Here is a 13,575-nt window from a genome sequence, read left to right as displayed (position 1 = left end):
CCACACACCAAATTCGAATGCGGTCCTTCGCTTACGCACACACGCACGTACGCCCGCACGGACGGACGGACACACGGACGGAGGGGAAAACCATAGTCCCCCTTTCGCTCCGCTGTGCGACGGGGGAGAAAAAGACAAGGCCAATGCAAATATCAACACTTCATGCATTGTGAGCGTGTTCATGCATCATGAGCTTTGTGATCAGATTGGAACACCAAACAGGTTTTTAGATAGTGTGCTTGTGTATTTGGATTAGTTGCGCAAAACAGAACTCGAAACCAACTAACCAAACAAAGCCAAAATCAAAACATGCACTTCTGGTTTCCCTTTCCTCATCATGGTTGCTTCTCTTGGTCCTTCAAGCGATTTGCTTCCACGTTTTGTTTGTCGATCTCACTTTCTGTTGACCACGTGTTTGACAGGCACTGCCTCCTTACCCACATCTTGCTAAATATTCCCCTTGTTAAAACCAGTCCCTTTCTACCCTGACTCAAAACCATTCCCTTTTTTCCTTCTCAAAATGATATCAAATAATATTTAACAAGCGTTCCGCCCAGGTCCCCCGTCGGTGAAGTGATGCGAGTTGACAAAGTGGAAGACGCATGGTGGCCATCTTGGATTTTGACGTGGCGACCCAATTTTCAATAGGGTTCTTCCTTATGCCTAGATACACCCACACACCAGATTATAAGTTGGTACTTCGCTTATTTTTCAAGATATTTTGCTCACAAGGTTCAGACATATATATATGGTGGCGGCCATCTTGGATTTTGACATGGCGACCAAATTTTCAATCGCGTTCTTCCTCATGCCGAGATACACCCACAGACCAAATTAGAAGTTGGTACTTCGCTTATTTTTCAAGATATTCATCTCACAATGTTCAGACTGGCGGCGGCCATCTTGGATTTTGACGTGGCGACCCAATTTTAAACAGTGTTCTTCCTTGTGCCTAGATACACCCACACACCAGATTAGAAGTTGGTACTTCACTTATTTTTCAAGATATTTCGCTCACAAGGTTCAGACATATATATGGTGGCGGCCATCTTGGATTTTGGCGTGGCGACCAAATTTTCAATCGCGTTCTTCCTCATGCCGAGATACACCCACAGACCAAATTAGAAGTTGGTACTTCGCTTATTTTTCAAGATATTCATCTCACAATGTTCAGACTGGCGGCGGCCATCTTGGATTTTGACGTGGCGACCCAATTTTAAACAGTGTTCTTCCTTGTGCCTAGATACACCCACACACCAGATTAGAAGTTGGTACTTCGCTTATTTTTCAAGATATTCAGCTCACAAGGTTCAGACATACATGGCATCAGACATACATGGCGGCGGCCATCTTGGATTTTGACGTGGGTTGCACCCACACACCAAATTCGAATGCCGTCCTTCGCTTGCGCACACACGCATGCCCGCACGCACGGACGGACACACAGACGGAGGGGAAAACCATAGTCCCCCTTTCGCTCCACGGTGCGACGGGGGAAAAAAGTTTCATTCATCTGCAACTCATTCCTCAATTCCTTCGGTCGTGAACATTACTTCCTCATCACAATGCTTCTTCCTCCTCACCTCATCAATTTAAACCTTTTTAAATGACGATATAAAGAGTTCAATCTTCCTGCATACTTACAAACACCTTTCTCCCATTCTGCTTTCCCTTCTCCCCTTCCTTTTTGCTCCATGCCTGGATCACTCACAAACTCACAAGAATAATTTTGGAAATCAGCCAACATCACCGCTTTACACAAAAAAGGCGCAAAAACAGATCCCAGCAAGACAGATCAATCAGCCTTCTCCCAATTATCAGCAAATTCATGGAATCCATCATTGCTTCAGATATGAAATCTTTCCTCTTCTCCAATGGCTTGATCTCTGATCATCAATTTGGTTTCAGACCAGGTCACTCTACTCTGGACATGCTGCTTCTGCTGTCTCAACAATGGATGGAGGTCCTCAATGCCAAACAGGAAATTAGAGCTGTCTCCCTTGACATATCACGTGTCTTCGATACGGTCTGGCACCCAGCTCTGCTCACCAAACTCTCCTCCTTTGGTATCCATGGAAATCTCCACGCATGGCTGGCGGACTTCCTCTCTAGTCATAGTCAACGTGTAGCCCTGAATGGGTTTCTCTCATCTCCTCTTCCTGTTCAGGCTGGAGTTCCCCAAGGCAGTGTCTGGGCCCTGTGCTTTTTCTGGTCTTCATCAATGATCTCTCCGACTCTCTTGAAAATCCTCTCTATCTCTTTGCTGATGACTCCACTCTCTGCCGCTCCACTCCTCATCCCTCAGATCGGCAGTCTGCAGCCTCCCCACTCTCTGCAGACCTGGACAAAATCACAGACTGGGCAAACAAGTGGAACATGTCTTTCAATCCTGACAAATCTCACACTCTGACGATGTCTCTCCGAAAAGACCGACTGGACAACCCTCCCATCCACTTTCTGAATAATCCTCTCCAAGAAGTTCTGTCACTCAAGCTTTTGGGTCTCACTATCTGCCATGATCTTTCCTGGGAAAACCACATTTCAAATCTGGCCTCCAAAGCCAGTCGCCGACTGGGCATCCTCCGTCGTGCGAAGTCCTTCCTTGGCACACCTGAGCTCCTCACCACATACAAGGCTTTCATCCGCAGCTCAATGGAATACTGCTCTCCCCTCTGGGCTGGTGCTCCTGCCTCACACCTAGCTCGTCTTCACGCTGTTGAAACCAAAGCGTTCAGAATCATTGGAATCTCCCACGATGAAGCTACCTCCGAGGGCCTTTCACTTACTCACCACAGGCAGGTTGGTAGTCTTTCTGTCTTCGACCGACTCCTCTCCGGCCTTGCTCCTCCAGCTCTCTCTGGGCTCTGTCCCCCAAATATTCCTACAGGGCGCACAAGATCTGTCTGCAACCCTCTTATGGTTAAACTGCCAAAATCAAGACTCTCTGCTCACCTTCACTCCTTCATTCCTCTTTTCTCCCACCTCTGGAACAAACTCCCTCACTCTCTTCAATCCCACTCCTCCCTCCAGGTCTTTAAAAAGCTGTTCACCACCATCTCTTATCTTCCCCCATCCAAAACCTTGGTCTTTTCTACCCCCACTAATTTCACCCCAAATCCACTTTTTTTGAAATACCAATTTCTTTCCTGGAAGTCCTCGGTGTCCTTGTGTTTACACTTCTAACCCCCCCCCTTCCCACGCCGCCTCCCCCCAAGCCCTCTCCCTCCCACACATTCCCGATGTCCCTGCTCTCAAATGTTGTGTTTATGTGCTTCCCCTTCTCTCCCCATCTTGTCTACCGCTCCCCTTTTTATATACTTTGTTTGTTTGTCTGATTTGTTTGTGCGATAAATGTTAGCTCTTTCACGAGCCTCGATTATGTATACAGAAAAGAAAAAAAACAACAAAAAAAAAAAAAACCATGCCTCATTCACCACAGTCTTCATGCAGTGCTGTCTTTATTTGTGCCATTTAATCAACAACGTCATCCCAATTCCGATGTCTGTCTTCATCTCTCAGCCCTTAGAATCCATACAACCAACCCTTTTTGGAACGCGTGTGGAACTACAGCACCACACTCCCTCACGTCAGTACCCTCCCCCAGGTCATTTTCACACCCGGGTTCCCCTATACCCTCTCCAGGCTAGCCAATCCCCGCCCCTACCCAGCATCCCCCAATTCAGTCTCCCTCCACCTTATGCCACACCCTTATTTGCTTCCTCCATGCCCTACCCCATCTTCGATTCCTTCACATCCTGCCGCCTCATTGCTTAAATCACATCTCACACACACCTTGCTCCCTTCATGGCTCGCTCCCTCTCTGCTTCCCTAGCATCATGCCCCCTCTCTTCTCAGGTTTAAGCATTTGGTTGACTCTGTCTGTCTGACAGATGTCAGTCTATGATTGAGGAACTATTTAATTTCAATTGAATTAAATATCAGTGAACCCTGTAGAACACGAATCAGAACACGAGCCTGCAGTTTAGCAGTACTTTGGCTCTGAATTTGGAAAATTGGACGGAATCTTGCCCTGAGCGCACATGCACACAGAAGAATAAAGCAATTGCTTCAGTCTGTTTGTCTGTCTGGCAGTCAAAATAAATTGAAAATCATTCCAAACAGTAAACTTACTATTTTTGGGAATGCCATAAAGGAGACAAACAACAGGCATGAAGAACTAATTGAACATTTAAAAAAAGGTGGCCAATAAGTAAATGCTTCTGGTCAGGTGTCTTTTGGGACTGCCACTGGTAACATGTAACCCAATGCTACCTGCCACATGGTCGGGTTGTCGGTGACTAAACCGACACCCCTCACTAACTTTGCTAATGGGGAGGGTGACTGTGACACCCTGCCAGGACTAAAACAACACGTGGCAAATGGCGGATGAGCACCCGTAGGGAGCCAACGGCCATCCACTAAGGAGATGTTGTCTCATGAAAAACACCCATCCAGTTTGGACCGGTTCAAGTCATACCAAAGACTTTAAAAATGGTAAGTTTGATGACTATGTGCTGCTTCCTTGCTTGAAAAGGTAGAGCACGAACAATTCCCTTCGGTTGGCATCCATGGGGAGGAGAAAATTGAGTACGGTGAGAAAAGCGGCGCCATTGTTATGACGTCGCTGGTACCCAGAGCATCCCGGGAAGTGACGTTAGTGACGGCACTTCCCCCAAGCTCTGGCTGTGTTAAGTGCTTGTCTCGTATCTGATCTATGAAGAATAAAATTTATGACGTCATTGGTCACTTGGTCTGGTGGCCATATTTGATTGAAAAGAAAATTAAAAAAAATTCTCCAGAACCACTGAACAGATCGATGTGAAACTTCATTCATGTGATCGACTTGCTATGAGGAATGTAGTTCCAAAGGCTATCCATTGCATCCAGGCTGAAAAACTGCAGAGATTGTTTCAAAGCATGTGTAGACGCCTCCAACTTTGCCGACAAATGAACAGGTCACACTTTCAGCAATTACTATAAATTTGCTGCAACTGTTCAACAATTTTCAAAATAAAATCTTGTTTTACCTCTGATATGCCTTTGTTGTATTTGACAAATTATTTTCTCTGAAAGACGTCTTTTTGCACAAGAGGTTTCTAATGCAGTCTTTCTTTTGAAAAACCCTGCACAATCCCATTTTTAACATTCACTAATGAGTGCCAGACGTTGAAACAAGTCAACAACTCCAAAGGACAGTGTACAAAATAGTGCAACACTACACCTGCAGGGCAACACGAGAGTTTGGAGGTTGAACAAACTGCGTCGAGAATCGAATCCAGAACACACAACTCAAAGACCAGTTATGCTACCCCTGAGCAACTCTGCTGCCAGTCCATGTATTAGTGTTATTCGTTAAAATGATCACCAATATCTACCTGTCTGTTTGTCCATATCTCATTCTGTTTCCTACTCTTCTACCACCTCTTCTCTCACGACCGCACATAGTCACCAAACTTTGTCTACAAGCATCATCAGCAATGTCTTACAATTCCGCTAATGGCATCTAAATTTACTTCCAACTCCTACAACAACAACACAACAGGCATTTTAAGGCCATTTCCCCTGCTGGAGCGGGGGTTAGCCTTGCAGGCCCCATGACAATCTTCTCCATTTTGCCCTACTTTCTACATCTCCCCTTGTTGACCCCCTTGCCCGCATTTCTTCTTCCACCACCTTTAGCCAAGTCTTTCTCGGTCTTCCCTGTCCTCTACTTCCTTCTACATTCATTTCCATCACTCTTCTCAACCAGTCACTTTCATCCTTCCTCAACACATGACCAAACCATCTCAACCTGTTTCTCTTCACTTCTCTGTTTTCACTTCTTCTTCACTTCACTTCACTGTTCTTCACTTCACTTCTTCTCAAACCATCTCTGTTTCTCAACAGTCACTTCCAACTCCTACATTCCATTATATTCAGTTGGGCCCAGTCAAAAGTAGATTTTTGTCAACCTCACAGCATTGCACTGGGCGACGCTTCAAGCCCAACCTTCATGGCAATGTTGATGATATTTACCGGCCCTCCCATCTTATCAAATCTAAAACTATTCCATGACCTATCATTGACAAGTGTATCCGCTAGTTTTGCATTACGCAATGCAAATAATACAGTGAAAGATTCACACCTTTTTCATCATGTTGGCAAAGTCGACAATTATTTTGAGCAGTATGTTGGTTTCCTGAAAGTCTTTGCAGATGAATGCCTCATCGGTGCAGATCACACGGATGGCAAGTCCCGGCCCTGCAATCCCACCATCCCACAGAACGAATGCAATTAACTGGCGAATCATGTAACAATCGCAATGTACATTTCAAAATTCCATCAAGACAAAACTAAACAATAACTTACCAGGAAATGGATGCCTCGATACAATCTCCTCAGGCAAACCAAGTTCCCTTCCCAAAGCCCTGACTTCATCTTTGTGGAATTCTTTCAGAGGTTCAATTACTTTTCCCTGAAAAAAAAAAAAAAATTCTCTTTAATCATAAAACACTTCTGCCCTACAACTTCAATAACTTCCTCTAACTGGTCTCATGGTTTACAACAACAACAAACAACAGGCATTTTAAGGCCATTTTCCCTGCTAGAGCGGGGGTTAGCCTTGCGGTCCCCATGACAATCTTCTACAGTTTGCCCTATTTTCTGCATCTCTCCTTGTTAACCCCCTTGCCCGCATTTCTTCTTCCACCATCTTTAGCCAAGTCTTTCTCGGTCTTCCCCGTCCTCTACTTCCTTCAACATTCATTTCCATCACTCTTCTCAACCAGTCACTTTCATCCTTCCTCAACACATGACCAAACCATCTCAACCTGTTCCTCTTCACAGCATCAATCACAGGCTCTATTCCCATCATCTTTCACAATTCATCATTTGTCTTCCTCTCTCTCAATGATGTACAGGCCCTCTCCCAGTGTGTACCCTGGATTAGAATAGGTCCACCGTATCCCTGCATGTCGTAAGAGACGACTAAGAGGGTTGGCGTCAGGAAGGGCATCCGGCCATAAAAACATTGCCTCAAACAGGGAACCATGACAATTACAACTACATATGGGCAGGGTACAGCCCGAAGTGGAGATCGCTTTCTGAGGTTTGGGACATGGAATGTAGAGACAATGACAGGGAGATCAGGAGAAGTGGTGGAAGTATTGGTCAGAAGAAGAGTGGACATATGTTGTGTGCAAGAGACGAGATGGAAGGGAAGTGGTGTGAGAATGGTGAAGGGTAGGCAGGGACAGAAATACAAGTTCGTGTGGCAAGGGTGCCTGGAGGGCGTGAATGGTGTTGGTGTCCTGTTTTCTGAGGAGTTTGTAGACAGTGTGGTGAGTGTGACGAGAGTGATTGATAGGTTGATGATGGTGAAAAATTATGATTGGAAAGCTCTTGGTGAACGTCATCTCGGGATATGCTCCGCAGGTTGGTCGGAGCGATGAAGAGAAGGACAAGTTCTGGTGTGCGATAGAGAAGCTGATGGAAAACGTGAAAGATGAGGAAGTGGTTGTGGTAGGAGGAGACCTAAATGGACATGTGGGAAGGAATATGGACGGTTTTGAGGGAGTTCATGGGGGTTACGGATATGGTGTGAGAAATGGAGAAAGTGAAAGGATTTTGGAGTTTGCTGATGGAGCTGATTTGTTGATTTGTAATACTCAGTTCCAGAAAGGGGATAATAAGCTTGTTACATACACGTCAGGTGGGTCGACGACAACCGTTGACTACCTGGTGGTGCGTAGGCGAGATAGGGGGCACCTCCGGGACACAAAGGTGATCCCGGGAGAGGAGGCTGTTTCACAGCACCACTTGGTTGTCTGCGACATAAGGGTGAAAGGTGCGAGGAGAGCTCGGCGGGTGAAGTACCAACCGAGAATGAAGGTGTGGAGGTTGAAAGAGGTGACAGTAAGGGAGGCATTAAAAGAGAGGCTGAGTAGAGTAGAGGATGATGTGGTTGAGCTTGAAAGTGGTTGGATGTCAATGAAAGCTAGTCTGTTGGGAGCCGTTGGTGAGGTATGTGGATGGACAAAAGGACCACCGAGGCACTCGGAAACATGGTGGTGGGATGATGAAGTTGGAAAGAGGATTGACGGAAAATGTTCGGACAACGCTTGGATTCGGAAGAGGGTCAGAGAGCGGTATTCAGGATTGCAAAGCAGATAGCGAAAGAGAGGTGTGATGTGATGGGGGTGAGTTGCTTGAAGGATGAAGTGGGACAAATCGTTGTGGACCCAGATGGAATTAAAGGAAGATGGAAATGATATATGGAAATGCTGTTGAATACAGAGAATGAATGGGATGGCAACATAGAGAGTAACCCAGTTTTAGGACCGGCAGAGAAGATAACTGAGAAGGAAGTTGAGGAAGCGATAAAAGCAATGAAGAGTAGAAAAGCGGGAGGGCCGACGGGAGTTGTGGGAGATATGTTGAAGGCAGCAGGAAGTTGGGGTGTGAAGAGAATGACAGAGATCTATAATCTGGCGGTGAAAAGAGGCTGCATTCCAGTGGTTTGGGAACTGAGTACCCTCGTCCCTCTATACAAGGGGAAAGGTGACCCTCTAGAGTGTGGCTCGTACCGAGCGATAAAGTTATTGGAGCATGGAATGAAGGTATTGGAAAGGGTGTTGGAGAGGAGGATAAGGTAGAAAGTGAAGATCGACGAAATGCAGTTTGGATTTATGCCAGGAAGAGGAACGAGACGTGCTTTTTATTGTGAGGCAGTTGCAGGAGAAGTACATGGAGAAGAGGAAGAAGTTGTTTCTTGGGTTTGTTGATCTGGAGAAAGCATTCGATAGGGTTCCACGCAAAGTATTGACATGGGCATTGAGGAAGTTAGGAGTGGAGGAATGATTGATCAGAGTAGTGATGGCAATGTACAAAAGAGCGCGCACAGCTGTAAGGACGAAGGACGGGAACAGTGGTGAGTTTGAGGTGAAGGTGGGAGTGCATCAGGGGTCGGTACTAAGTCCACTACTATTTGTAGCTGTGATGGAGGTGCTGGCTCAGAACGTAAAGGAGGGTTTACCATGGGAGTTGTTGTATGCAGATGATCTGGTGTTGATTGCGGAAAGTATGGATGGACTGAAGGAAAAGATGAACAAGTGGAAGGAATGTATGGAGACAAAAGGTTTGAAGGTGAATATCAGAAAGACGAAGGTGATGGCAAGTGGTAAAGCATGTGGTGAGGTGGAAAGAACTGGGAAGTGGCCCTGTGCTGTGTGCAGGAAGGGTGTCGAAGTGAACTCCATGCAATGTACAATGTGCGCTGAGTGGGTTCATCAAAAATGTAGTGGTCTGAGAGGGTCATTAACCAGTGTGGCAGCTACATTCAAATGTAAGGTGTGCACAGAGGGAGCTGCAGATGGAGGAAATGTTGAGTTGGATCTTGGAGACGGCGTGAAGCTGGAAGGTGTGAAAACATTTTGCTACCTCGGAGACATGCTGAGTGGAGAAGGTGGATCAGACTCGGCAACGGTTGCTAGAGTGAGATGTGCATGGAAGAAGTTTCGGGAACTGAGTGGCGTGCTGATGAGGAGGGGAGTGTCGTTGAAGCTGAAGGGAAAGGTGTATGCTGCATGTGTGAGAAGTGTTATGATTTATGGGAGCGAGACATGGGTAATGAACGTAGAGCAGCAACGAAGGTTGGAAAGGGTGGAAATGCGAATGGTTCGATGGATGGACTTAGTACCGACCTCCCACTTACACTTCAAACTCGCCACTGTTCCCGTCCTTCGTCCTTACAGCTGTGTGCGCTCTTTTCTATCATTGCCATCACTACTCTGATCAACCATTCCTCCACTCCTAACTTCCTCAATGCCCATGTCAATACTTCACGTGGAACCCTATCGAATGCTTTCTCCAGATCAACAAACCCAAGAAACAACTTCTTCCTCTTCTCCATGTAATTCTCCTGCAACTGCCTCACAATAAAGAGCGCGTCTGTCGTTCCTCTTCCTGGCATAAATCCAAACTGCATTTCGTCGATCTTCACCTTCTTCCTTATCCTTCTCTCCAACACCCTTTCCAATACAAACAACACCCGTCTTCTACCGACTCCTCTCCGGCCTTGCTCCCCCAGCTCTCTCTGGGCTGTCCCCCAAATATTCCTACAGGTCGCACAAGATCTGCCTACAACCCTCTTATGGTTGAACTGCCAAAATCAAGACTCTCTGCTCACCTTCACTCCTTCATTCCTCTTTTCTCCTGCCTCTGGAACAAACTCCCTCACTCTCTTCAATCCCACTCCTCCCTCCAGGTCTTTAAAACGGCTGTTCACCACCATCTCTTATCTTCCCCAATCCAAAACGTTGATCTTTTCTACCCACGCTAATTTCACCCCAAATCCACTTTTTGAGGTGCCGACTTCTTTCCTGGAAGTCCTTGGTGTCCTTCCGTTTTATACCTATCCTGCCTCCCCCCAGGCCCTCTCCCTCCCACACATCTCCCGATGTCCCTGCTCTCAAATGTTGTGTTTGTGTGCTTCCTCCCCTTCTCTCCCCATCGTGTCGACCGCTCCCCTTTTTATATACTTTGTTTGCTTGATTTGTTTGTTTGATAAATGTTAGCTCTTTCACGAGCCTCGACTCTGTATACCAAAAAAAAAAAAAAAAAAAAAACCTTCATTCCATGCTCCAATAACTTTATCGCTCGGTACGAGCCACACTCCAGAGGGTCACCTTTCCCCTTGTATAGAGGGACGAGGGTACTCAGTTCCCAATCCACTGGAATGCGTCCTTCTTTCACCACCAGATTACAGACCTCTGCCATTCTCTTCACACCCCAACTTCCTGCTGCCTTCAACATATCTCCCACAACTCCCGTCGGCCCTCCCGCTTTTCTGCTCTTTATTGCTTTTATCGCTTCCTCAACTTCCTTCTCAGTTATCTTCTCTGCCAGTCCTAAAACTGGGTTACTCTCTTTGTTGCCATCCCATTCATTCTCTGTATTCAACAGCATTTCCATATATCTTTTCCATCTTCCTTTAATTCCATCTGGGCCCAGAACGATTTGTCTCACTTCATCCTTCAAGCAACTCACCCCCATCACATCACACCTCTCTTTCGCTATCTGCTTTGCAATCCTGAATACCGCTCTCTGACCCTCTTCCGAATCCAAGCGTTCTCCGAACATTTTCCTACATGCCTCCTCCTGCGCCTTTGCTACCTCTTTCTTTGCAGCCTTCTTGGCTGCCTTATAACTTTCATGCTCTGCTTTTTCTGCTCCCGTACCTTTCACCTTCTGCCACTCCTTGAACTTCTTCCTTTTCTTATCAATCCTCTTTCCAACTTCATCATCCCACCACCATGTTTCCGAGTGCCTCGGTGGTCCTTTTGTCCATCCACATACCTCGCCAACGGCTCCCAACAGACTATCTTTCATTGACATCCAACCACTTTCAAGCTCAACCACATCATCCTCTGCCCTACTCAGCCTCTCTTTACATGCCTCCCTTACTGTCACCTCTTTCAACCTCCACACCTTCATTCTCGGTTGGTACTTCACCCGCCGAGCTCTCCTCACACCTTTCACCCTTATGTCGCAGACAACCAAGTGGTGCTGTGAAATAGCCTCCTCCCCCGGGATCACCTTTGTGTCCCGGAGGTGCCCCCTATCTCGCCTACGCACCATCAGGTAGTCAACGGTTGTCGTCGACCTACCTGACGTGTATGTAACAAGCTTATTATCCTCTTTCTGGAACTGAGTAATACAAATCAACAAATCAGCTCCATCAGCAAAATCCTTTCACCTTCTCCATTTCTCACACCATATCCGTAACCCCCATGAACTCCCTCAAAACCATTCATACTCCTTCCCACATGTCCATTTAGGTCTCCTCCTACCACAACAACTTCCTCATCTTTCACATTTTCCATCAGCTTCTCCATCGCACACCAGAACTTGTCCTTCTCTTCATCGCTCCGACCAACCTGCGGAGCATATCCCGAGATGACGTTCACCAAGAGCTATCCAATCATCATTTTCACCATCATCAACCTATCACTCACTCTAGTCACACTCACCACACTGTCTGCAAACTTCTCAGAAAACAGGACACCAACACCATTCACGCCCTCCGGGCATCCTTGCCACACAAACTTGTATTTCTGTCCCTGCCTACCCTTCACCATTCTCACACCACTTCCCTTCCATCTCGTCTCTTGCACACAACATATGTCCACTCTTCTTCTGATCAATACTTCCACCACTTCTCCTGATCCCCGTCATTGTCCCTACATTCCATGCCCCAAACCTCAGAAACAGATCTCCACTTCGGGCTGTACCCTGCCCATATGTAGTTTTAATTGTCATGGTTCTCTTTTTGAGGCAATGATTTTATGGCCGGATGCCCTTCCTGATGCCAACCCTCTTACGACACGCAGGGATACGGTGTACCTATTCTAAACCAGGGTACACACCGGATACCGGGACATGGTATATTTAAACAAAATAAATAGACCACTCACAGGATCAACAGTCTTGATGGAAATAACGAAAAACAACGGCAGTACCTCACGGCGTAGCTTGCGCACCAGCTCCGTATCGTTGTGGTGGGTTTTGATGACGTCTGCCTTTCCACTTGCCAATAATGAAGCACTCTCGATGAGGTCAGGCCTCAGAGTACCTTGTGCCAGAAACACCTCATCCGAGCGCAACTTCATCTCATCCATTACATCGGTCGCCACCTACCATTGGGCCAGGCAGCAAGCTCTCTTCACGACGTGGGCAATGACTCAATACAAAAGGTGTGATGAGCAAAGGTGGACAAGCAAGACAGCAGAAGTTTTATATGTTTTTTTTCTTTTCCAGAATAAATCTCAATTGTACAGGACTGACTGCATCAGCTAGCCAGACATTCAGGAGCCTTTTTCACGGTATATTTCAGGGATGGATCGTATATCAAACATTTGTGTCATCGGGACAGTTTTCTGGGTAGTGAAGCGAGTGTGATAGAAGGGAAGTAGGGTATGAAATGATCTGATAATAAATTACACGATTAAAAAGATAACTTGATCCTTCCATTCAAAATCAATTTGAAGCTGGGGAGGAGGGGTTGGGAGAGGGTGGAAACAGTAAAACCAATATTGGGCGAAGGTCTGTTCCATGCACAAACTACAAGAGCAGACATATAATACACCAATATTATGTATTTATTAAAGTATCTATTGAGGTAGTAAAGTGGCAATCAATCGGAGATCATCAATTATTATTAAGTGGCAAATGTCCAATTACAGAAATCTCCCCGATAAACTCCAAACCAAAGACAGACAATGCAGGGAACCCAAAATAAGGTAAATCCAACTTCGTTACCGAGAAAAGATGAGGTGACAACATCATTACCTTGACAAAGGTGTCTCCAATGATCTTGCGCTTTTCCTCTGGGTCGCTCGTCATGTTCAACGTCTTGCTGACGAGCTTGCGAGGTGTCCGGTCCTCCTCAGAAATGGGCAGCGTCGTCGTACCATTGTAGAACACATGCATGGCATTGATGACTGGCCGGAAGATGCGCCGAGGAAAACCCCATTAGAGAGACTTTCGTTTTGGGTCACAGGTCAACGGTCAGTTTTGCAACAGTGCCTGACAAGCTGT

General features: G+C 46.3%; 1 protein-coding gene across 2 annotated transcripts in view; it reads right to left on the bottom strand.

The window, feature by feature from the left end:
• Nucleotides 1-13,575, bottom strand: part of GMPS (guanosine monophosphate synthase) — a 58,910-nt gene that overhangs the window by 11,556 nt on the left and 33,779 nt on the right. For both annotated transcript variants that reach the window (XM_068112904.2, XM_078776132.1), the window contains exons 8-11: nt 13,327-13,478; nt 12,498-12,671; nt 6,349-6,454; nt 6,125-6,240 (exon numbers count right to left, since the gene is read on the bottom strand). In XM_068112904.2, coding sequence (XP_067969005.2) covers nt 6,125-6,240; nt 6,349-6,454; nt 12,498-12,671; nt 13,327-13,478 — 548 coding nt within the window. The remainder of the gene's footprint in view (nt 1-6,124; nt 6,241-6,348; nt 6,455-12,497; nt 12,672-13,326; nt 13,479-13,575) is intronic.

The sequence above is a fragment of the Myxine glutinosa genome, chromosome 4, assembly GCF_964187855.1.
Source record: "Myxine glutinosa chromosome 4, kmMyxGlut1.1, whole genome shotgun sequence".
Taxonomy (NCBI): Eukaryota; Metazoa; Chordata; class Myxini; order Myxiniformes; family Myxinidae; genus Myxine; species Myxine glutinosa.
The sequence above is the reverse complement of the archived record's forward strand: the minus strand, read 5'-3'. Positions and strand labels throughout refer to the sequence as shown.